We start from the raw sequence: 22678 nt of genomic DNA on the forward strand, positions 1-22678 counted from the left end.
CAACCTTTTCATGTTTGGTGTTAATTCAACGATATAAAAATGCCTCCATGCATATGTTCACTACTTTAACATTCAACAATGACAACATTTTAAATGTGATTTTTTTGTGCTCCAGGGTGAGAGTCCTTTTTTGAGATGCTTTCTTGCATCTGCTATTTTGAATGCCCTGAAAAAAATTGCTTAGCCAAAATCAGGTCACAGGCGGGGTAGTAGGCCCAGATAAATTGAGAGAGGCCTGTTACATACACAGTAGGCAATGACTGTCATAGCCATTGGTCAGTCAGATTGCTGTGCAGCCTTCAGCCTACCTTCTTGCCCCAAATTTATTAGGTAAGAGGGATTCCTGAACGGTTATTAAATCCAACAGTGCGTTCACCAATTTCCATCAGTGTTCATTACTTTGTAAAGGAAACATAAGTAACTGATGTTTTGCAGTGATTGAACAGAAATGTCCTTTGTGCACTTCAGTTCAATTCTTTGTGCAAAATACTATTGTACACCCAAATACCATACCAATTAACATTTGTTATGATTTTTTATAACACTCTCTTGCATTATAATTCACTGTTTCTTATACCGTACCGAAGCCATAGATATACAGCCTATATTTGCCCCCCCCCCCCCCCCTTAAAAATATATATATATATTTGGGCAAAGATTTGTTGGCGCGTACTGGCCCTGGGCATATGCGTGATGACGTCCATTTTTTCTGGAGGGACTGTAGTCGGCGTTGTATACCAGTCTTGCGTATGACAGTTGACAAAAGCAAGTAGGATATCTTTCACTATAAACAACCAGCAATGTTAACATCTATGATGAAGCAACTGAACGTGGAGCGAGAACATCCTGCGGTGAGTAACGTTATGCCAATATCGTTCTTCTGTGCTGTTGAATCAAGCAAAAAGTGTCTGCGGTAACGTTAACTGGCTTGATGCTAGCAAGTAGCTAACGTTAGCCTAGCCAGGTGATACGCTTGCTGAATAGCTATTGTGCGAATTAAATGGCAAGTTCGTTAGTTAAATAATAATGGTGTTAACTCTACCTCGTTTTCAGTGATGTAACCTTTGCTCCAGCTTGAACAAAAGCTTGCCATTTTAAACAATCGGTACTCCGCCAAGGCGCCTCATTATGGAGAGATCCTTTCATGTTTACAACTCTTCTTCACCTCCCTACATGGGTTCTGTTTTACAGTCAACAAGAAGCTCATTACACATCACAGGGTTAGGCAAGATTACATCTGCAGCTAAAATTGGGTCCTGACTTTTCCGCGTGGAGATAAAATAGTCCAAAGGCTCGTAATGTGTGTGTGTGTGTGTGTGTGTGTGTGTGTGTGTGTGTGTGTGTGTGTGTGTGTGTGTGTGTGTGTGTGTGTGTGTGTGTGTGTGTGTCACACACGACACTGTGGCTATCTAGTTATGTGGTGTGCTGATGTGAACAAAGCAACCAGGACCTAGTTAGGAAGACATTGATCTATTCTGCATTTTCTGCAGCAACACAATAAATCTGGGATGTTTGTGTCACATGTATTTTCAGCCTAGTCTTTTAATCTATAAAGACCAGACACACTCCACTGACTTACTCTACCATGCTCAATTAGTGCTCTGTCATTATGTGTTTCCCAAATGCCACCCTAATTCCATTGTAGTGCATTACCTATGGGTCCTGGTCAAAAGTAGTGCAGTATATAGGAAATGGGGTGTTATTTGCGATGCAGACATTGACTGGCAGGGAGCTCTGTCAGACAGACACCAGACAATCGATACAGTTTCAGGCTGAATGAAAGCTTATTTAATGTGCAAGGGACCATTCTCACCTTAGACCCCCCCCCCCCCATGCATTTTACTCATACACACATCTATCAATTATAAATGACATCTGGCTTTATCAATAATTTATGTGCATCTTGGTTGCAATTTGCAAAGAGTTGGCCTCATTCAGGGGACAATACTGTATTTAATAACATGATCAATGTATGCTGCGTCCTTATGATCAGCAAGCAAAAGGTGGGATGATAAGTCAGTTTTATTTTCTGTATCCTCTATTTTTTTATAGGGTGCTGGATCCTAGAGTGAGTACTGGCCTTGTCTTTTTTTCACCAGCGCCTCCTATGCTGACCTGCTGCCCTGCCAGTTTGCAAGGCTGTGAGAGTAAGAGTTTGGCGGTAGAGGTGGGTGAGGAGGGTTGGGGTATCTGACAACCAGAGGGAGGACACTGACAGCCCAGCCAGATGTCCTCGCCCTTCGTGCCTGTACCTGTCTCCATCAGAGATAGGACCCTGCCAGGGGCCAATGGGAAGCCCAGGCGGGGCCCTCAGAGGACCTCATCTTTGAACAGTGTCTCCAGCAGCTCTGAGTCCTCCTCCACTAGAGGCCCCGGGGATGAGATCCTTGGCCCTGGCCGTGACCCTGGGAGGAGAGGGAATCGAGTCGGAGGGCCTCGATCCCAAAGCTCAGAGAGAGGCTGCTGCTTCACTTCTCCACCCTCCCTGTTGCAGTGTCAGAGCCCAGTGACCCGGGCCAGGCTGAACGGGCTGGGGCTGGACCCCACGGTGAAGTACTCCACCTCCGCCCGGACGAACTTGGATCAGGAATCACCACCAGGACCTCCAGGATCCATCACAGGGTCCTCAGCCTGGGAAGAGAGGCCCATCACCCCCACCGTGCTGGGCTACGAGGTCATGGAGGAGCGGGCCAAGTTGACGGTGAGAGAGCGAGAGGGAGGCAATTCTTAGCTTGGTCCTAGATCTTTGTGTTGTCTTACCTATGGCTATTGTCATGCAAGGAGTTGGCTTTATAGCACAGATCTGGGACCAGGCTATGCAATTCAAACATGCCAGGGAGACTGGGACCAGCAGGAAGCTATATGCCAAACTCAACTAGTCAGCAAAAATATTGTCCTTATTTTAACCACTTTTTCCCAAGTTGCAAGTCATTTGAAATATCCTTCCTTTCTGTTTTGATACCTGGACTTGTTGGGAATGTCGTTAATGTCATTACTGGAACTTTTTTAAAGGGATACTTTAAAATTTTGGCAAGCTAGCAGATAGACTTCCATAGACTTCCAGTCATTGCGCTAATGCTAGTTAGGATTGTCTCACGAAACTACCTTTAACTTCCTCCATACTGGACACAGAGACATAAAAATCATATCCACAAGTTAATCTCACTCTGGGGAAGTAGATATCGGAACTCATTGCCAAAATCCCGAAGTATCCCTTTAAGCTCTGGGCTAAGCACCAAGTGGCTCAAATGACCAGTTGGCTTTGGTTAGGCTACATTACCATTCATTTATCATGGTCTGGCTAGTCTGTTTGTTTCCTGACTGTTGTGTCCCCAAATCCAGCTCATGATCCCCCCCCCCAAGGCTATTTCCTGTGTGTTTAGAGTTTATCCCAGGTGGCTAAGGTCTGGTCAACACTCACAAACAAAATTATGCTATAGATCGCTGTGGATAGTTTGTAGTCTACGCATAGTCACTCTGTTGTCAATGGGTAGTCTGGATTGTCTGTAGTCTGCCTTCTCCCCCTGTATTTGTTCCCGTAGATGGGATTAGAAGCCCTGTAATGTTACTGCTGCCTGGGCAGATGTTTAGGAGTTTTAGGGAGATGGAGGTGCCATTGGATCAGGAACAGATTATTAGCGCCAGCCAAAAGTGGCAACATCATGGCGAGAGGTGTGCGAACTGCTGGAGGTTATTAGGAGCGACTGAGGGATGTGTTGGAATGTGAAATCATGCTGATCAGGATCTCAATACATCAGCCCTGTCATCAATGACCATTTGTTAACCCCCCTGCATCCCTCTCATCCAGTACAGATGGACGATGATACAGCAGAATAAGGATTTGACTCAAAGCAACTGAGTGGTTGCACATTCTTCTCTCTCATTTATAGTTTGCAACATTAATTGTATTGAAGGCCTAACACTATTGTATAAAGTGTTTGCTGCTCATGGCTTCAAGTTGTATTCATGATCTAGCCTAGTTTCAGATTGGTACTGCAGTGTACTGCCCCTTCCACTCAAACAGGCGTTGTAATTTCACTCTCCAGCAGCACTTTAATTAAAAGGAATCAGAATATGCTGCTGAAGACTTCAGTCATTGATTTAAAGGTCAAGTCCAGTAATTAACTCACTCCTAAAATGGCTTCTGCATTCCCACTGCTTTCCCTTAATGCTATCTAAAATAGACTGCATCATTTAATGCAAGTACACAACTGCTTAGTGTAACTCCAAAATGGTTTCCTATAAAGTGCACTACCAGAGCCCCTGATCAAACACAGTGCACTATAGTGAGTAGGGTGCCAATTGGGCCATAACCTCAGTTTGTGGACATATAACGTACACATGATGATGCCAGGGTTTCTATTATATTTACACCTATTAGTCTTTCTTTTGCATGGTGTCCCTGTTGTCGGTTAGGTACTGTTCCTGGCTTCCAAGTTCCTGTTAACCCATTTGATATTAGTGCCAGTGTGTTCTTGTGCCAGTGTGTTCTTGTGAGCCTTGGCTGGATCACCTTCTCTTCAGTCTATCCTTTCACTCAGACACACCGCTCTAACAAAACCCAAGGAGTTGGACTTATAAATGCTTATCTCTGAGCCGTCATGCTTAGAATAGCTTTCGGCATCAAAGGTGTTCCATAAAACCCCAAATCAGTGGGATTGTATCCCAAATGGCACATGTATTCCCTATTTAGTGCACTATTTAGGGAATATGGAGCCATTTGTGACGCAGGCAGTGTGTTCTGAATGCCTGTGGTTTGAAATGACTGAACAGGGTCAGAGATGGACAAGATGAAGAAATGCTAAATGTCTGACTTTCTTAAAAAGACATTGGTTATGGAAGGGAGAAAGTTGTCTCTTCTAAAAAGCAAGCTCACATCCATATTGTCTTTGTGTCTTGGTATTCCTAAGCTTCTATTATACGTCTTTACTAATATTGAGAAAATAAATGTTAGGTTCAGATTCAGTCTCCGGCGCACTGTGCTGGTTTGGTTTTGAAGGAAACATTGTTAATCTATGACTGTAATTGAATATAAGTTAACTGCTATCATAAGGTCAAAGGTGAGCTGTTAACATGTGTGTGTGTTTGGTCTCCTGCTGCAGGTGTATAAGGTCCTGGTGAGGAAGACTCAGAATGAAAGTTGGGTGGTTTTCAGAAGATACACTGACTTCTCCAGACTCAACGACAAGGTACGTCCTCACTCGAGGATAGTTACTCCTCCCAGAGACTGTCCTGGGCCTCGTAGGAGGAAAGGACAGAGGAAAGGTTTGTCTTATGAATACATTAGGGTGGACTAACTATCCTCCTGTATGTCAAAAAATGGGCTGCTATCTAAACTCAAAGGTATCTAAACTTTACCATCTATGACATCATTGCTAGCTAGCATACGACTCATCCATGTGACATAACCCTTCGTCACACACATGCCCTGGTTTCCACTTTTCCTGATCTGTACCCCATCTGAATAGTCTAAGTAACAAACCCTATTACTGTTGTCAATAATGTAGGCCTATCCAGTGCTCAATTGCCCTGACACAATATGTGTTTGTGGCTGTAGATTCTCGGATGGAGGGACAGTACTCAGTACTGTGGGAGAGACAGGGTTATACTCAGTACTATAGGAGAAACCATAGATGTGTTCGGATACTCATACTAACCGCACGTACCATACAATCTTTGACTTGAATTGAGTATATAGTATGGATATAGTTAATATACCAAAAGTTCCCTGACGTCGTACTAAATTCGCCAAAATATGAAGTATACATGCAGAGGACACTATTTCCGTACTTTAGGGCCCATAAGAAGAAAATGGGGGGAAAATGCAGCTGAAGTACAACAGGAGCGGATACAAATTCATCGCTTTATCTAATTATGACAAATGTTAAGAAAATGTTGGAACAATGTAATGACTTTTCAAACAAGTTACCTTACACGTTATGTTGGATGACAATTTGTTAGCTACGCTGTCCTTACGAACCACATAGCATATCATTACAGCAGTATGTTACCGGTATGTTAGCTAGCAACCTAACGATAGTTGGCTAATAATACATCAAACTTGCCAGTAGATTAACTATAAGCTAACTACCCATTTTTTTAATTTTATTAGTTTGATTATTCCCGGCATTCTTATCTTAGCTAAAAGGTATCGTCGTTGTACATTCTCAATTGACATTCGGGTGCTTTCGTAAATTCCGATTTCAGAGCACACTCGTCTGAGTGTTTCAGAGCACAGAATAATGAATTTGCGAGTGCTCAACACCCGTTGAATATGGCCGTTGTCAGTAAACGTCGGCAAAAAAAGCAGAAGTAATTTGTTGCCAACAGCAGTTAAGTCACCAATGCTCTTGATAACATGAAAACTGCCTAACCGGCTCTGCTAGGGCGAGTAAAATGGTCAGAGTGGTCTCATTTGTGTCTGGAAGTAGCTAGCCAATGTTAGCTTGGGTGCTTGACTGCCGTTGTAAGGTCAGAACGCTCAAATCAACCCTACTTCTTGGCAGAGCGTCCAGTGTGCGCTCAGAGCGAAATGCTCGGAATTTACAAACGGACAATCTGACAATGCTCTGAATTTATGAGTGCACTCTGGCACTCCAGATTTGAATTTAACAACACACCCGGAGTTGTAAAATGTCTAACTCGTCATTTGTTATGCTAACTAGCATAGCAACAACATCAACCTCCGGTCACTGGCAAGGCGCTAATGCCCTCAATTGAAAGGATACTGTTTGTTTACAGTATACTAAAATGAACTAATAGCATGTAGTGTATGCTCATTAAATAGGTAGTATACAGTATGTTAGTATGGGTATTCGACAGTGTGTAATAGTCAGTACCCTGGGATGGACAGTGTGTAATAGTCAGTACCCTGGGATGGACAGTGTGTAATAGTCAGTACCCTGGGATGGACAGTGTGTAATAGTCAGTACCCTGGGATGGACCGTGTGTAATAGTCAGTACCCTGGGATGGACCGTGTGTAATAGTCAGTACCCTGGGATGGACAGTGTGTAATAGTCAGTACCCTGGGATGGACCGTGTGGACAGTAATAGTCAGTACCCTGGGATGGACCGTGTGTAATAGTCAGTACCCTGGGATGGACCCAATAGTGGGATGGACCGTGTGTAATAGTCAGTACCCTGGGATGGACCGTGTGTAATAGTCAGTACCCTGGGATGGACCGTGTGTAATAGTCAGTACCCTGGGATGGACCGTGTGTAATAGTCAGTACCCTGGGATGGACCGTGTGTAATAGTCAGTACCCTGGGATGGACCGTGTGTAATAGTCAGTACCCTGGGATGGACAGTGTGTAATACAAATCTAAATCAAATCACACGTCTTTAACAGATGTAAACTAACAGTGAAATGGTCCCTTACCAACAATGCAGAGATTTAAAAAATCTATAAAAATAACACGAGGAATAGATATACAATGAGTAAAGATAACTTGGCTATATACAATGGGTACCAGTACCGAGTCGATGTGCAAGGGTAAGAGGTCATTTAGGCAGATGCGTACATATAGGTAGGGGTAAATTCACTAGGCAACAGGATAGATAATAAACCGTAGCAGCAGCATATGTGTTGAATCAAGAGTTCAATGTAGATATTCCGGGTAGCTATTTGGTTAACTATTTAGCAGTCTTATGGCTTGGCGGTAAAAGCTGTTCAGTGTCCTGTTGGTTCCAGATTTGGTGCATTGGTAACACGTTCCATGCAATAGCAGAGAGAACAGTCTGTGACTTGGGTGGCTGGAGTCTGACCATTTTTAGGGCCTTCCTCTGACCCCGCGTGGTATAGAGGTCCTTGATGGCAGGGAGCTCGGCTCCAGTGATGTACTGGGCCGTATGCACTACCCTCTGTCGTGCCTTGCGGTCTGATGCCACGCAGTTGCCATACCAAGCTGTGATGCAGCTCGTCAAGATGCTCTCAATGGTCCAGCTGTAGAACTCTTTGAGGATCTAAGGGCCCATGCCAAATATGTTCAGCTTCCTGAAGGGGAAGAGGTATTGTCGTGTCCTCTTCACAGCTGTGTTGGTGTGTGTGGACCATGTTAATTTCTTGGTGATGTGGACACCGAGGAACTTGAAGCTCTCAACCTGCTCCACTACAACCGTGTCGATGTGGATGGAGGCGTGCTCGACACACACGTTTCCTACTGTGTACACGATCACCTCCTTTGTCTTGCCAACATTGAGGGAGAGGTTGTTGTCCTGGCACTGCACTGCCAAGTCACTGACCTCCTCCCTATAGGCCATCAGGCCTACCACCGTTGTGTCGTCTGCAAACTTAATGATGGTGTTTGAGTCATGCAGTCGTGGGTGAACCAGGAGTACAGAAGGGGATGATGCACGCACGCTGTAGGTGTTCCTCTTGTCCAGGTAGGAAAGTCTTACTCGCATCGGCTACCCGAGCACGGTGTGCTACTTTCTGCACACGCCACTGTCAGCGTGAACTGTACAGTTTCCACCTTCTTATTTATTTTTTACCTGGAGTTTTCCCTTATTGTAGGCTACTACTTTTACCACTTTTAGTCTTGAAATCCTTGGTTGTTTACCTCACTACCTTACTGTTTAGCAGGACCTCACATGTGAATCCGTTAAAGAGATGGGTAGGGCCAAGGCTTAAAGACTGTGTGAATGATGCTGAATGGGTGTAGACAAGCTCCTTTAGGAGGTGTACCAAAACATTCAAGGGCCATTTTCTCAAAAGTGGGGTTACAAGTTTATCAACTTTCAAAGCCGATTTACTTTCCCATTGTTCCTCAACTGCAGTGTTTGAAATACCATTTTCTAGCTCTGAGTCTCTCTACTTTACTGTAAAAAGAATACTATTTAAAATGTTTGCTACATAGGACTGAATCCTGGTGGTGGGTCACACGTGCATTCACCTGTATTGTGAATAGGCTACATCTTGATTTGCCCAGTTTATCAATAGAGATTTACCATTCAAAAAAAATATTACTGTTATGTTCTTATGGTAACAAATACAAATGGATTGTATGATTATTTGATTGATTAATGCATACATCAAAAATTCTAAAATGTTAAATGTAATGATCTTGATCTGTTTGGATCAAGTGCCATTCTGTGACCTTGGCCAATATGCCTTTATTTGTGGTATTGTGATACTAAACCTGGTATCAAAGTAAACATTTCGGTATCATGACAACACTGTCCAGAGCCTCATCCAGACCAAGGTGGCAAGTTATGGTAGTGATGACACCATAGGCCTCGTTGACCTCTGTACCAGACAGGATGCTCTTGCCAGCATACTTGGTGTCCAATATGTATGCTGCGGCGTGTATGGGCTTCAGGCAGAAGTCTTCATGCTTGTTGATGTATTTCAAAACTGCAGTTTCCTTTGCTTGGAGCAACAGTGAAGTGCAGTACAGGGCAGTACAGATTTATTCTCTTACATCTGCAAGCAGAGTCTGAACATCAGACAGAATGGCATTGTCTCCCTCAATCCATGCAATGGCTACTGCTATAGGTTCCAGGAGTTTCAGGCTGCTTACCACTTTCATGACGTTGGCCTGGGGGTAGGTTTATGATAGTCATAAATACCTCTTCCCCCCTTTTTTCTCTCTCTACCCGACTGATGTGACATTTGAAAATCCCTTGGTTAACATAGAGATTCTGGGAACATCAGAAGGTGGGGGGAAATTAACTATATTCTGGTAATCCGACCAATTGAACATATGCGGTGGTACTTAATGAATATGATGCCATCTGAGACATTCTCATCAATGATAGGATGACAAACTCTACAGTGGAATGTTTGCACATTGTAGTTATCGGATTCACATGGAATTGTTGTTCAATTTAAATGTTTGAATATAAAATTATTGGTGAAGAGATTAAATGTAATTTTAGCTTCCAAATGAGAGATTTGGGTTTTCATAAGGTTAGGGCTCTGCTCAATCAGTGGCCCGCCCCTGTGAAGAGACATGGGTTATAAAACTTTTCAAACACACCCTTCTCGCTCCACTATATAAAGCCTTGACGAAAATTTAACCTCCTGTTCCGAGGATGTGAGGATGATGGTCCATACGTTAAAAGGACTAACATGTCAACTACAGAACTAAGCCAACCTCAGCGTGAGCTTTGGTTGTGAATGGTATGAACTTTTATTCACTACAGAAGTGATACCTCCTAGCCGTTGAGTTAGCAACAGCAGCTACAAACGTGGGCTAGGAAAGGACAGATAGAGTATTCTGTCTACCACACAATGACGTTACTACAACGTATCCAATTTACCACCAGAGACATTCTTCAAAGGACAAAGTGTCAGGACCCGGTTACGAACCCGGGTCTCCGGAGTGAGAAACAGTCACTAAACCAACTGAGCCACGAATAGTCAGCATAACCCAGAAGATGAGGCAGACACAGCAGTACTTGAGACGGTGTATTTAATTAAGTAAAAAGTGAAGTTCTTCAGGAAAACATGTAACTCCACAACCTCAAAAGGAATTCCACAAGAACAAAGGTAATCCTCCAAGACAAAAAGGTAAATCCACAAGGTGGAAGGTATAGCACAAAAAAGCCTCAAAAGATATTTAAAAACAAACAAACAAGAACAAAAAACAGAATTCCACAAGAGAGTCCACCGGGATCAACAAGACTTCAGAGTACTAGGGCTGGGTGCTAACATACAAACACAGAGCAAAGAACTGAGTAAAACAAAGGGTTTAAATACAATCAGGGGAAACGAGGCACAGGTGCAAATAATAATCCAATTTGGAAGTCGCTCTGGATAAGAGCGTCTGCTAAATGACTTAAATGTAAGGGAAAAGAAAAGGTCAAAAAGCACAATGGGGGCATCTAGTGACCAAAAACCGGAACAACCCTGGCCAAATCCTGACACAAAGGACTCGGTTGGGCAACACTGCCTTCCATCTACCACCAACCTACTGAAGCACAGCTCAGAGTAAATATTTATTGCATTTTCCTTTTCCAAATGGACGGTAATTTAGAATGCATAAGATACTGTATTTACGATAGAGACATCACTTCTCCCTTTGTTCCGAGCTAGAGCATGGCGCTTGTAACGCCAGGGTAGTGGGTTCAATCCCCGGGACCACCCATATGTAGAATGTATGCACACATGACTGTAAGTCGCTTTGGATAAAAGCGTCTGCTAAATGGCATATATTATATTATTATTAGCTGCCAACTCGTTGAAGTAGACATTGTCATCCAAATTGAGTTTTGTGATCGCTGTTCTAATGTCCAGAAGGTGTGTTCGGTGGTAGGAAATTATGTCCGAGACATTATCTACAAAAAAAAGAAACACAAAATTGGTCAGGAACCCGTAAAGCAGCACCCTCTCACGACTGTGGGAGAGACCGTCTGTAATCATCAGTTCTGTGGGAGAGACCGTCTGTAATCATCAGTTCTGTGGGAGAGACCGTCTGTAATCATCAGTTCTGTGGGAGAGACCGTCTGTAATCATCAGTACTGTGGGCGAGACCGTCTGTAATCATCAGTACTGTGGAAGTAGCTCTTTTGTGTTGGAGAGTAATACAGAAATTAAGTGAAACCCTCTGTGCACCCCCCCCCCCCCCAGCACACAAAGAGCCAGTGTTCCACAAACAACAGCAGCAGTAGCTTTGTCTAGCCAGCCACAGGAAGCCAACTCCTAGCGGGACAGGTCAGAGATGGACAAGGGGAGAAAAATACTATGTGGATTAGGTATAATAATCATTCACTTTTTAAAAGTCTTACAGCTGAGTGCTTCATGTGACGTCCATATAATCAACTATTTTCTTAAATCTAGTCTATCCTTAAGTCAGCACACTGCCAACAATACCCTTTTTTTTGTAATAAAACAGACTACAGAAGGCTAAATGTCGACTATACACCTACAAATCCGGTTTTGCTACTAGACACAGTAGCCTGGGGTGAGGTAGGAAAAGGCCACACCCTCCATCAGACACACAGAGGCTGTGGACAGGCAGCACAGCCATTCCTGTGGTCGCTCTCGCTCTAGAAGAGAGAACTAACCAATCTGGACACCTATTCACAAAGACTCAAAGTAAGAGTGCTGATCAGGGTTATTTATGATTTAAAATAATGTATTTAAAAACTGATCCAAGATCAGCACTCCTACTCTGATTTGTGAATAAGGGCATTGGCCTAAAGGGATGAACACTGGGCTGCATGTGCTGTACTTGTTAACTGGAATTTGGGAAAATTGTTTGAAGAGTTTTTCCAGAGTTGACATGGATGTGTTTTTGAAAGATCAATAACTCAAGCCCCTCCCTTCACTGTTGAGCAAACAGGCCTTGTTTGGTTTTCCTGGACATAACAAACCATGTAATGTTACATTTGTTCAGGGTGTGTTGGTGGTGTTATTGCGATAATTAGCCTGTGCTTCTTCGTCTCTTTTCCGTGTGTTTGTTTGTACGGTGTGTAATCTGTGTGTACTGGGTGTGTTAAGATGCCGTGTGTGTGTATCGGTGTTGCTTTTCCCCTGCCTAACCTGTCTCTGTGTGTGTGAGTTTCAGCTAAAGGAGATGTTCCCAGGGTTCAGACTTTCTCTGCCTCCAAAGCGCTGGTTCAAAGACAACTACAACTCTGACTTCCTAGAGGACAGACAGCTGGGCCTGCAGGCCTTCCTACAGAACCTGGTGGCACACAAAGACATTGCCAACTGGTGCGTGTCTCCGTGAACATGTCTCATCATGCAGTGCAAACCTCAAGTGCTTTGAGGTTTCACACACGCACACATATATATATATATATACACACACAGTCTTGAGTTTACTGATGGACTTGCTGGTTGCCTATGACCTGAGACAGACTTAACACCTGGCCAACAACAATGAACGTCAATGGAAGCAGCTGAATGTATCCACACACACTTTATTTAGGCTATATTGGAGTTATGTAGTCAATGTTAAAAGCATATATTACACAGTAACTGTATTTAGCATTGTAATACAAACCTTTTCTAATACCCTGTCTAGTTTCCTTGGCACCAATACTGGTGACATGGACAGCAAAACCAATACCCATCATAGATACACGGTCTTTTGGGGGATTGTGTGTGAGTACCCTGAAGTTGCTTGGTTGGTATGGAAAGATAAGTTCTTGTTGATTATTAAAACGCTGTCTTTCCTTGTCTCTTTAACAGCATAGCAGTGCGAGAGTTCCTGTGTTTAGATGATCCACCAGGTCCTTTTGACAGTCTGGAGGAGAGCCGGGTAAGACCGATCTTCTGTTACCAGCATGCAACTTGAGGTCGACTTTCACAAAAGCCTATTGAGAAGTCGCGTAGACCCAAACGAGACCAGTTCAATCCAGTTTCTGCAGTGTTTGTTTCTGTGACCCATAATCCTGGGAGTAATTTGGGACGGGCTTTGTTGTTCTCTAGCTGGAATGAGCCTCTGATGCCAGCACCACATCTAATTAGTATATACATTCATTAGCATAACTGTCATTAGAATAGCTTTTACAGTCTTTGGTTAGTGGTGGATTAGGATTTGGCTTCCTCTCCTCTAAGTGCTCCACTAGGAGAGAGGGGGGTAAGTTGAGCCGCGGTACAGGGTAAATTAAGCCTCCTACACATTTCTGTACTGAATTAACTATTACCACTACCTTTTTAAAACCATGTCTATCTTTATTTCCTTAACACAATCACAATAGCTTTTTTTGTCTTTTTAATAATTTTAAGCATTTAAACACTTAAACCCTTAGGCCCTGGTGTTACCTCATATCCCGGCGATAATGCCTGGGAAGGAAACTCTTTCAATTGGCTCAACCATTGGCCCAAATTACCCCAAGGCAAACATTTAAACTATATTAGCCCACACAGCTAGAAGGATGGATAACTTTTATTCTAGGTTAAGTACCTCCTATTGTATTTTAGAGACACCAACTGTTCTATACATCAATCTTAAAACGATCTACTTAGCATCATGAAACCTCTAACACAATAGATTAATTTGACTTGGTGAAAATTTGTTTTTTTGGACCTAACTTGCTTACCACTTTTTCCATGTGGTTTCTTTCTTCAGACTCCATGAAATGATGACCTCTTCCTAAATATGTGGTCAAATTTTACATTTTGTGTATGGTTTCCTAGTAACAACTATTCCTTTGGCTCAACTTACCCAACTTGTTTTTTTTTGCCATGTAAGTTGTTGTCCTGTCAGGTTTTCATAACTCTGTGTCTGTCTCTCGCTCCCGCCCCCCTACCAGGCATTCTGTGAGACTCTGGAGGAGAGTAACTATCGTCTGCAGAAAGAGCTGGTTGAGAAGCAGAGAGAGATTAGCTCCCTCAAGAAGAGACTGGAGGAGAAGGACCGTCACATCCACCTTCTGGAGAAGCGCCTCAGGTACTGAACAACAGACACACACAGGTTTACTGCAATTGTGTTACATGGCTTGTGTTTCTAGGGTGTGTAACAGATTGTGTGTGTGCACGCGTTACAGCGGGGAGTCTCTGACCCCAGAGAGCCAGAGTGGGTTGTCAGCTCAGGGCAGTGATAGCAGCGTAGACGCCGATGGAGACGTGGAGTCATCAACCGCCGAGGCAGACCAGGACATTATGTCAGAGGAGAACGGGTAAGACACACACACAATCCAAGGTTTCACTATATCCCGTTAACATTGCCTCAATTTATTTATTCAAGATACTATTCACCAGTTCCGTGGTTTTCTTACTCATAACTGATTTTTCACTGCACTATACACACACTCACATCGAGAAGCCCTTTTGTATAATGCTCAAACTCCCTTCATTCAGTTAGCTGTCTCTTCAGATGATCAACCCCTCTTCCTGAAGACCAGCTGGCATCATGCCACCTGTTATAGCAGTGGCCATCACTATCAATCTCCTCAAAGTGAACTGTGCTTATGACTTCAACTGCCGTTAGCTGATTTTTGCTGGAGTGCCTCTTTTAAAGCGGCATACTACTGTATCCCCTCCCCCAGAGCATTCACTTTCAAAAACAGAAATGACCTTGAATGCCTTTGTGAAAACAGCAACCCCCACCCACCCCTAACTTAATTTTCCTAATGCTAGTGAAGTAGTGAAGGTAGCTAGCTGCATTACAAAATATCATCATATCAAGGCATAGTGTGTTTCCTCAATAGTTGTCCAGTGAAAAATGACAAAGCCTTGAGGATTGCAGAACTGACAGCTGTGTTTAGTGGTTGGGAAAGGAAAGACATCGGGTGGCTACCTCATTCGGCTAATCGGATTAGAGATATTGATTACAGACCAGACTGAACATTTTATTTCGTTGACTTAACATTAAACCTCAGACAGGAATGGGCCTTGAACCATATAAATATTATACCAGTTTTGTCCTGTGAGTGATTTTCTTTGCCCCCCCAAAGATTTATTTTTAATTATTGGACATAAAAGACTAAACACCAGCAAATCAGCTCCAAGTGGTTTTGATTTGAGAAATCTGTTCCACAGTATTCCTACACAGAATAGAGAGATACAGTACCAGTCAAAAGTTTGGACACCTACTCATTCCAGGGTTTTTATTTTATTTTTGACTATTTTCTACATTGTAGAATAATAGTGAAGACATCAAAACTATGAAATAACAAATATGGAAAAATGTCGTAACCAAAAAAAGTGTTAAACAAATCTAAATATATTTGAGATTCTTCAAAGTAGCCACCCTTTGCTTTGATGACAGCTTTGCACACTCTCAACCAGCTTCTTGAGGTAGTCACCTGGAATGCATTTCAATTAACATGTGTGCCTTTGGTAAAAGTTAATTTGTGGAATTTATTTCCTTCTTAATGTGTTGGAGCCAAACGGTTGGGACAAGTTAGGGGTGATATACAGAAGATAACCCTATTTGGTAAAAGAGCAAGTCCATATTATGGCAAGAACCGCTCAAATAAGCAAAGAGAAAGGACAGTCCATTACTTTAATACATGAAGGGCAGTCAATCCGGAAAATTTCAAGAACTTTGTGCAGTCGCAAAAACCATTTAAGTGCTATGATGAAACTGGCTCTCTTGATGACCGCCACAGGAAAGGAAGACTCAGAGTTACCTCTGCTGCAGAGGATAAGTTCATTAGAGTTACCAGCCTCAGAAATTGCAGCTCAAATAAATGCTTCACCAAGTTAAAGTAAAACATCTCAAAATGAACTGTTCAGAGGAGACTGCGTGAATCAGGCCTTCATGGTTAAATTGTTGCAAAGAAACCACTGACACCAATAAGAAAAAGAGACTTGCTTGGGCCAAGAAACACGAGCAATGGACATTAATGGAAATCTGTCCTTTGGTCTGATGAGTCCAAATTTGAGATTATTTGGTACCAACTGCTTTTTCTTCAAGAAACGCAGAGTAGGTGAACGGATCATCTCTGCATGTGTGGTTCCCACTGTGAAGCATGGAGGAGGAGGTGTGGGGGTGCTTTGCTGGTGACACTGTCTGTGATTTTTATTTAGAATTCAAGGCACACTTAACCAGCATGGCTACCACAGCATTCTGCAGCGATACGCCATCCCATCTGGTTTGTGCTTAGTGGGACGATCTTTTGTTTTTCAATAAGACTATGGCCCAACACATCTCCAGGCTGTGTAAGGGCTATTTGACCAAGAAGGAGAGGGATCAGATGACCTGGCATCCACAATCACCCGTCCTCAACCCAATTGAGATGGTTTGGGATGAGATGGACCACAGAGTGAAGGAAAAGCAGCTCCGCATATGCGAGCTGCTTTTGTGGGAACTCCTTCAAGACTGTTGGAAACGCATTCCAGGTGAAGCTGGTTGAGAGAATGCCAAGAGTGTTCAAGATGTCATCAATGCAAAAGGTGGCTACTTTGAGGCTAAAATATATATTTTGATTTGTTTAACACTTTTTTGGGGGGGGATACTACATGATTCTAAATGTGTCATTTCAAAGTTTTGATGTCTTCACTATTATTCTACCATGTTAAAATAAAGAAAAACCCTTGACTGAGCAGGTGTCCAAACTATTGACTGGTACTTTATATGTGATCATATACAAATGTAAGCAAGGATTGAAATATTTGTTTTAGTCAAATATTATATATGTTTGCGTTTCTTGCTGTCAATTTCTAGTCTACAAATGATTTTTAATTATGTTTCAGCCCCCTGACCATCTGCTCAATAAGAAATTGGCCCGTGGCTGAATCTACACTGAACAAAAATATAAACGTGTTGGTTCAGTGTTTCATCAGCTAAAATAAGCTCCCCGCAATTCTCTATACGCACAAAAAGCTTATGTCACTCAAATGTTGTGCACAAATTAGTTTACATCCCTGTTAGTATGCATTTTATCCTTTGCCAAGATAATTCATCCACCTGACAGGTGTGGCATATCAAGAATCTGATTTAACAGCATGATCATTACAAGGGTGCACCTTGTGCTGGGGACAATAAAAGGCCACTCTAAAATGTGCAGTTTTGTCACACAACACAATGCCACAAAATGTCTCAAATTGAGGTTACGTGTAATTGGCATGCTGACTGCAGGAACGTCCATAAGAGCTGTTAATTTCTCTACCAAAAAGCCACCTCCAATGTCATTTCAGAGAATTTGGCAGTACTTCCAACATGCCTCACAACCACACCATGTATATGGCGTCATGTGGGCAAGTGGTTTGCTGATGTCAACGTTGTGAACAGAGTGCCCCATGGTGGAGATGGGGTTATGGTATGGGCAGGCATAAGTTACAGCCAACAAACACAGTTGTAATTTTATCAATGGCAATTTGAATGCAGAAATGCCGTGACGAGGTCCTGAGACCCACTGTTGTACCATTCATCCACCGCCATCACCACGTTTCAGTATGATAATGCACAGCCCCATGTCGCAAGGGTCTGTACACAATTCCTGGAAGCTGAACATGTCCGTTCTTCCATGGCCAGCACATTCACCAGACATGTCACCCAATTGAGCCTGTTTGGAATGCTCTGGATCGACGTGTACAACAGTGTGTTCAAGTTGTCGCCAATATCCAGCAACTTCACACTGCCATTGAGGAGGAGTGGGACAACATTCCACAGGCCACAATCAACAGCCTGGTTAACTCCATGTGAAGGAGATGTCGCGCTGCATGTTGGTGGTCACACCAGATACTGACTGGTTTTCTGATCCACGGCCCTACCTTTTTAATTTAAGTTCTGTCACCAACAGATGCATATCTGTATTCCCAGTCATGTGAAATCCATAGATTAGTGCCTAATTTTTTTTTTCATTTGACTGATTTCCTTGAACTGTAACTCAGTATAATCTTTGAAATTGTTGCATTTATATTTTTGTTCAGTATAGTTGATGATCCCTGGTCTAAAGGGCTATGTGTATGGTTAATTGCAGCGCCAGACAATGTGGACATACAGTAGATGGATTGGTGGCAACAGCAGGGGGGGTTCTTTCTTAGTTGAATGACCCTGACCATATCCATCCTTTGTGTTTTTCCCTCCATGTTACACAGCTGTGCGGCCCCTGAGATAGGGTGCAGTAGTTGGAGGGGCTGAATACTTCACATTATATGGTATCATGATAATGGTGTCTAGTACCGTTGTCCATGTCTTCTGACTGACCTGTGGGCCACCATGTGCGTCTTTACCCCAGAGTATTTACTTAAAGCTCTTTTCACATGTGCAGTGATGGTCTCTGTACTTATTCTGGTGTGTCTCAATGTGTTACCACTGTCTTTTATCATATCATATACTGCTCATATGTTTGAAATGTTCATCCCCTCTTCTCTCGACCTACACTGGTCCATCGATTCGTGTCACCTTTTCAATTTTCCCCTCTCTCTGTCTCTCCAGGAAGTGTGAGGCCCACCAGTCTCTGCGTCTCTCAGGGTGTTGGTGTGGGCCTGCCTCAGGCAGCTCTCCACCTGTCATCGAGGTGACCCAGGTGTGTGACGCTCGGCTGGAGCACTGAGCCACCTGGGACAACTCTGCTCTTCCCTCAATTCATCCCCTCCTCCCTCCTTCATGACTGATCACTATTACTCAAGGATCTTGGGACTGAAACATTCTGAGGGTGGGACTTTGGATGTGATCCCCCTTCCAAACATTGTTTAGTTTGTTGGCAGGATAGTTGATCAACCCCCTGCCTTGCTGCTCATTTAGACTTCCACAGACCCTGGCCACTGTTTTTCAGAGAGAATATGAATTGGGTGGGGGCACTTTATTCAGTAACACCCCCAGGTTATCCCAGCTGCCAGTTAATCTGACTGGACTCAATGATACTGACAGGAGCAGAGTAGGGACACTTTATCCCGTATCACTCCTTCAATGGTTGATTTGTCCCCATGAAGTTGTGGATCGAGTAATTGAGGGACCTTGCATAGACCTGCAGGGACACTTTACTATGAAAAAAATAAATAAAAAAATAATAATAATAAAAATGTTTTAACTGAGAGCAGTCCTCAGATTCACCTAGTCCATTTGCTAATCTAATCTTGAAGACCATACATCCACCTCAGAATGGTGCAATCAGACCACGTAGGAGGAATGCATATATCTAATGAACTGGTAACTGTAGCTAGTACTGTAGCTCATTAGTTTAGTTCTTGGGGTTAGTTGGTTCCACACCTTATCTGTATGAAACAGGTTTCCAGAGCCCCCAGATCCTGTGGTTTCCCAGCCAAAGAGTGGATGTGTCTGGAATGACACCCTATATAGAACAGAGCCATATGGGTCCTGGTCAAAAGTAGTGCATTGAATAGCCGATAGGGTGCCTTTTCAGACACAACCAAAACCCGGAGAGGGACTCTAACACCACCTTAAAGCCGATTGGATAATTGGGTCTTGCAATATGATGAACCATATGAAAATCCATAGACCGAGAAATGGAACCTCGCAAAGCGTGACTACTACAGCACCTCTTCATCAGTGAAACAACACCACCCTGTGGCTATAGTAGGTATGGCCACAGACGATGACTGGACAAGGCGCATGGGAATATTCTGCTGGTCAATGATGTGTTCAAGATGGCAGGGATTAACATGTCATTTCCTGTTATTATAAAGGTCAAGGCTGTTATGGGGTGGTTGGCAGATATTTGGAGAATGATAGAGCTCATATGTTTTAGCTTGTCTACTAATATTGTCCTTGTAGTCACATCTCATTGCTTTATACTGCCCATCTGACATACAGTATCTTCAACAAAAGTAGAACAGAAAGTATTTGTGGGGGTGGTACATCAAATACATGTTTCGTGTGTTATTTTGGTTCTGTGATAGTTTAGATTTTTGACCCTACACATTGTTGAACTGACATTTTGTTGATTTGCCCCCGTTATGTTTGATGTCATGCGTTGCTTGCACTACTAAGCGTCATCTCTGAATGTCTAAACACAGAGTGAACCTTAACATATCAGTCTACGGGCCCCGTTGGAGAGAGCATTGACATCCTTAGCGTTCAGACACCTCTTGTTTATCATGTCAGTCCCACATTCCATGAAATTATATCTTTTATGCCCATGTTAACCTAATTTCTACACTAAGAAATGTATTTTGCCTAAATACATTAGCAGAAGATCCCCATTGAAAACAGACAGATGTGGCTGAATGCTCATAAAGAGATACTGTATATTGCTCTGCTATTCACATTCAAAAGGACAAAATATATATTTTTTAATTGTCCACTGATACATGCTGATATGATTGGTGGATGGTATGATGAATATATCAACGTTGAGCAGAATGACCCCTGTCTGCATGGAATCGGTTTCCTCAAACTTACCAGACCACTATCACTGACCTCACTGCCTGTGAACTACGGGTATTCAAATCCTAGAATTAAGGATTCCATTCTATGGTTCCGGCTCCCTTGTGAATGTCACTTTTGTCTTTGTGAATGCATGCGAGAGAGAATATATTGACCACACTCAATCACGATAAGCCATAATGTGAGCACATTGTTGAGTGTACACTAACATCCCAAAAAGCAATACTCAATACAGTACAATGTATACACTGAGTGTACAAAACATTAAGAACACCTTCCTAATATTGAGTTGCACCCCTTTTTGCCCTCGGAACAGCCTCTTTGTCGGGGCGTGGACTCTACAGGGTGTCAAGCGTTCCACAGGGATGTTGACTCCAAATGCTTCCCACAGTTGTCAAGTTGGCTTTATGTCCTTTAAGTGGTGGACCATTCTTGATATACAGTGTGAAAAACCCACCAGCATTGCTGTTCTTGACACAAACCAGTGTGCCTGGCACTTACAACCATACCCCGTTCAAAGGCATTTAAATATTTTGTCTTAACCAGGCACCTCCCTGAATGGTGCACACACAATCCATGTCTCTATGCTTAAAAATCCTTCTTTAACCTGTCTCTTCAGCTACACTGATTTAACAGGTGACATCAATAAGGGGTCATGGCTTTCACCTGGATTCACCTGGGCAGCACTTCATGGAAAGAGCAGGTGTTCTTAAAGTTTTGTGCACTGTGTGTATAGTACAATGGACTGTGAGTACACCATTTCTCAAAATGTCACATGTTGGTGTGTTTTGTTTCTTGTTATGAGCTGAGAGCTTTCACAGACCGCTTTAGCTCCTATCTCTATTGCAGAGTTTATGTTTGGGACTTGGCCAGTAGTGGCTGTATGATGCACTTTATGTATGTACTGTATGACATAGGAGCATGTTGCTAGCTTGGTTAGCATAGCCTCCATTTTATAACAGCTTATTTGAAGCAGAGTGCCTTTTCTGTTTGTTTTGTTGTTGTTTCATACACGCTGCATAGCTTTCCATATTACTTGTGGTTGATGTTGGCTCAATGTTCATCCCACATATTTGTGTAGTCCCTCAAACTAATTTGAAGTGCCTTGAGTTTCTGCCACTTGCTTTTGATATTGCTCTAGTCCACTTTTAGCTCCATAGATTTTAGTGTGAAATGTGAAGAGAGAAAAATGATCATAGAATTATTTTGATGGAAAAAGGTTTAAATGACATTTCCTTTTGTTTTGAACTAGTTTTAGTGTCACGTTAAAGTTGAACACATGGCTAGTGTCCTGTGGACAAAATCAAGTATGAACTGTGTATGTAACAACTGTTATTAAAATCAATGGGATTTGTTGTCGGAATCATTTTGTGTGCTTAAAGGAATAGTTCACCCCCCCAAAAATGTGTTTGTTAGACAGGATGGATCAAACCTCATAATTACTTTAAAGTCAAGCATTTTCCAATACATAGCTGTTTGTGGACAACTACTTATTAATCCTGCGATTCTCTTTTAGTGATCATTTGGTGATATCCATGTTTTGGTGATTTTATGCATACAGTTTTATCTGGGATAAATGGTCAAATGACGTGGGTTTTGTTTTTTTCTAAACTGTGGGCTGTTGGTTGGGTTCTGTTCAGAACAATGACTTGTCTTTATGCAGCCATGATCCTTTCATGCGTGACCTTTTTCAAAAGAGTTCTTCCCCATCTCTGTATACTACGTGTGTCAGCGTGTTCCTGTTCAGAAAGTATTCTCACCCCTTGACATTTTTCACATTTTAAAATTGATTTAACTTGAGATTTTGTGTCACTGGCCTACACACAATACCCCATAATGTCAAAGTGGAATTATGTTTTTAGAAATGTTTTATTACAAATGAAACTGAAATGTCTTGAGCCAATAAGTATTCAACCTTTTTGTTATGGCCTAAATACATTAAGGAGTAAAAATGTGCTTAACAAGTCAGAAGTTGCATGGACACTG

At 42.6% G+C, this 22678-nt stretch overlaps 2 protein-coding genes across 3 annotated transcripts in view; one reads left to right on the forward strand and one right to left on the reverse strand.

The window, feature by feature from the left end:
• The window catches only part of LOC123991155 (WD repeat-containing protein 37-like), a 33196-nt gene extending 32060 nt beyond the window's left edge, over nucleotides 1-1136 (reverse strand). Inside the window, exon 1 of the mRNA XM_046292424.1 lies at nucleotides 1043-1136. The gene's annotated coding sequence lies outside the window, so the exon portion shown is untranslated. The remainder of the gene's footprint in view (nucleotides 1-1042) is intronic.
• On the forward strand, nucleotides 679-22055 carry snx16 (sorting nexin 16). Of its 2 annotated transcripts, none has more exons than XM_046292425.1 (8): nucleotides 679-851; nucleotides 2053-2701; nucleotides 5103-5189; nucleotides 12512-12660; nucleotides 13141-13210; nucleotides 14208-14344; nucleotides 14442-14573; nucleotides 18782-22055. In XM_046292425.1, the coding sequence occupies exons 2-8, from the start codon at nucleotides 2228-2230 to the stop codon at nucleotides 18897-18899; spliced, it is 1167 nt and encodes a 388-aa protein (XP_046148381.1). In that variant the 5' UTR covers nucleotides 679-851; nucleotides 2053-2227; the 3' UTR covers nucleotides 18900-22055. The 2 variants fall into 2 exon arrangements, with proteins under 2 accessions (XP_046148381.1, XP_046148382.1); XM_046292426.1 differs by having other exon boundaries at nucleotides 2100-2701.
• The last annotated feature ends 623 nt before the right edge of the window (nucleotides 22056-22678 follow it).

The sequence above is a fragment of the Oncorhynchus gorbuscha genome, linkage group LG12 (genome assembly GCF_021184085.1).
Source record: "Oncorhynchus gorbuscha isolate QuinsamMale2020 ecotype Even-year linkage group LG12, OgorEven_v1.0, whole genome shotgun sequence".
NCBI classification, from domain to species: domain Eukaryota; kingdom Metazoa; phylum Chordata; class Actinopteri; order Salmoniformes; family Salmonidae; genus Oncorhynchus; species Oncorhynchus gorbuscha.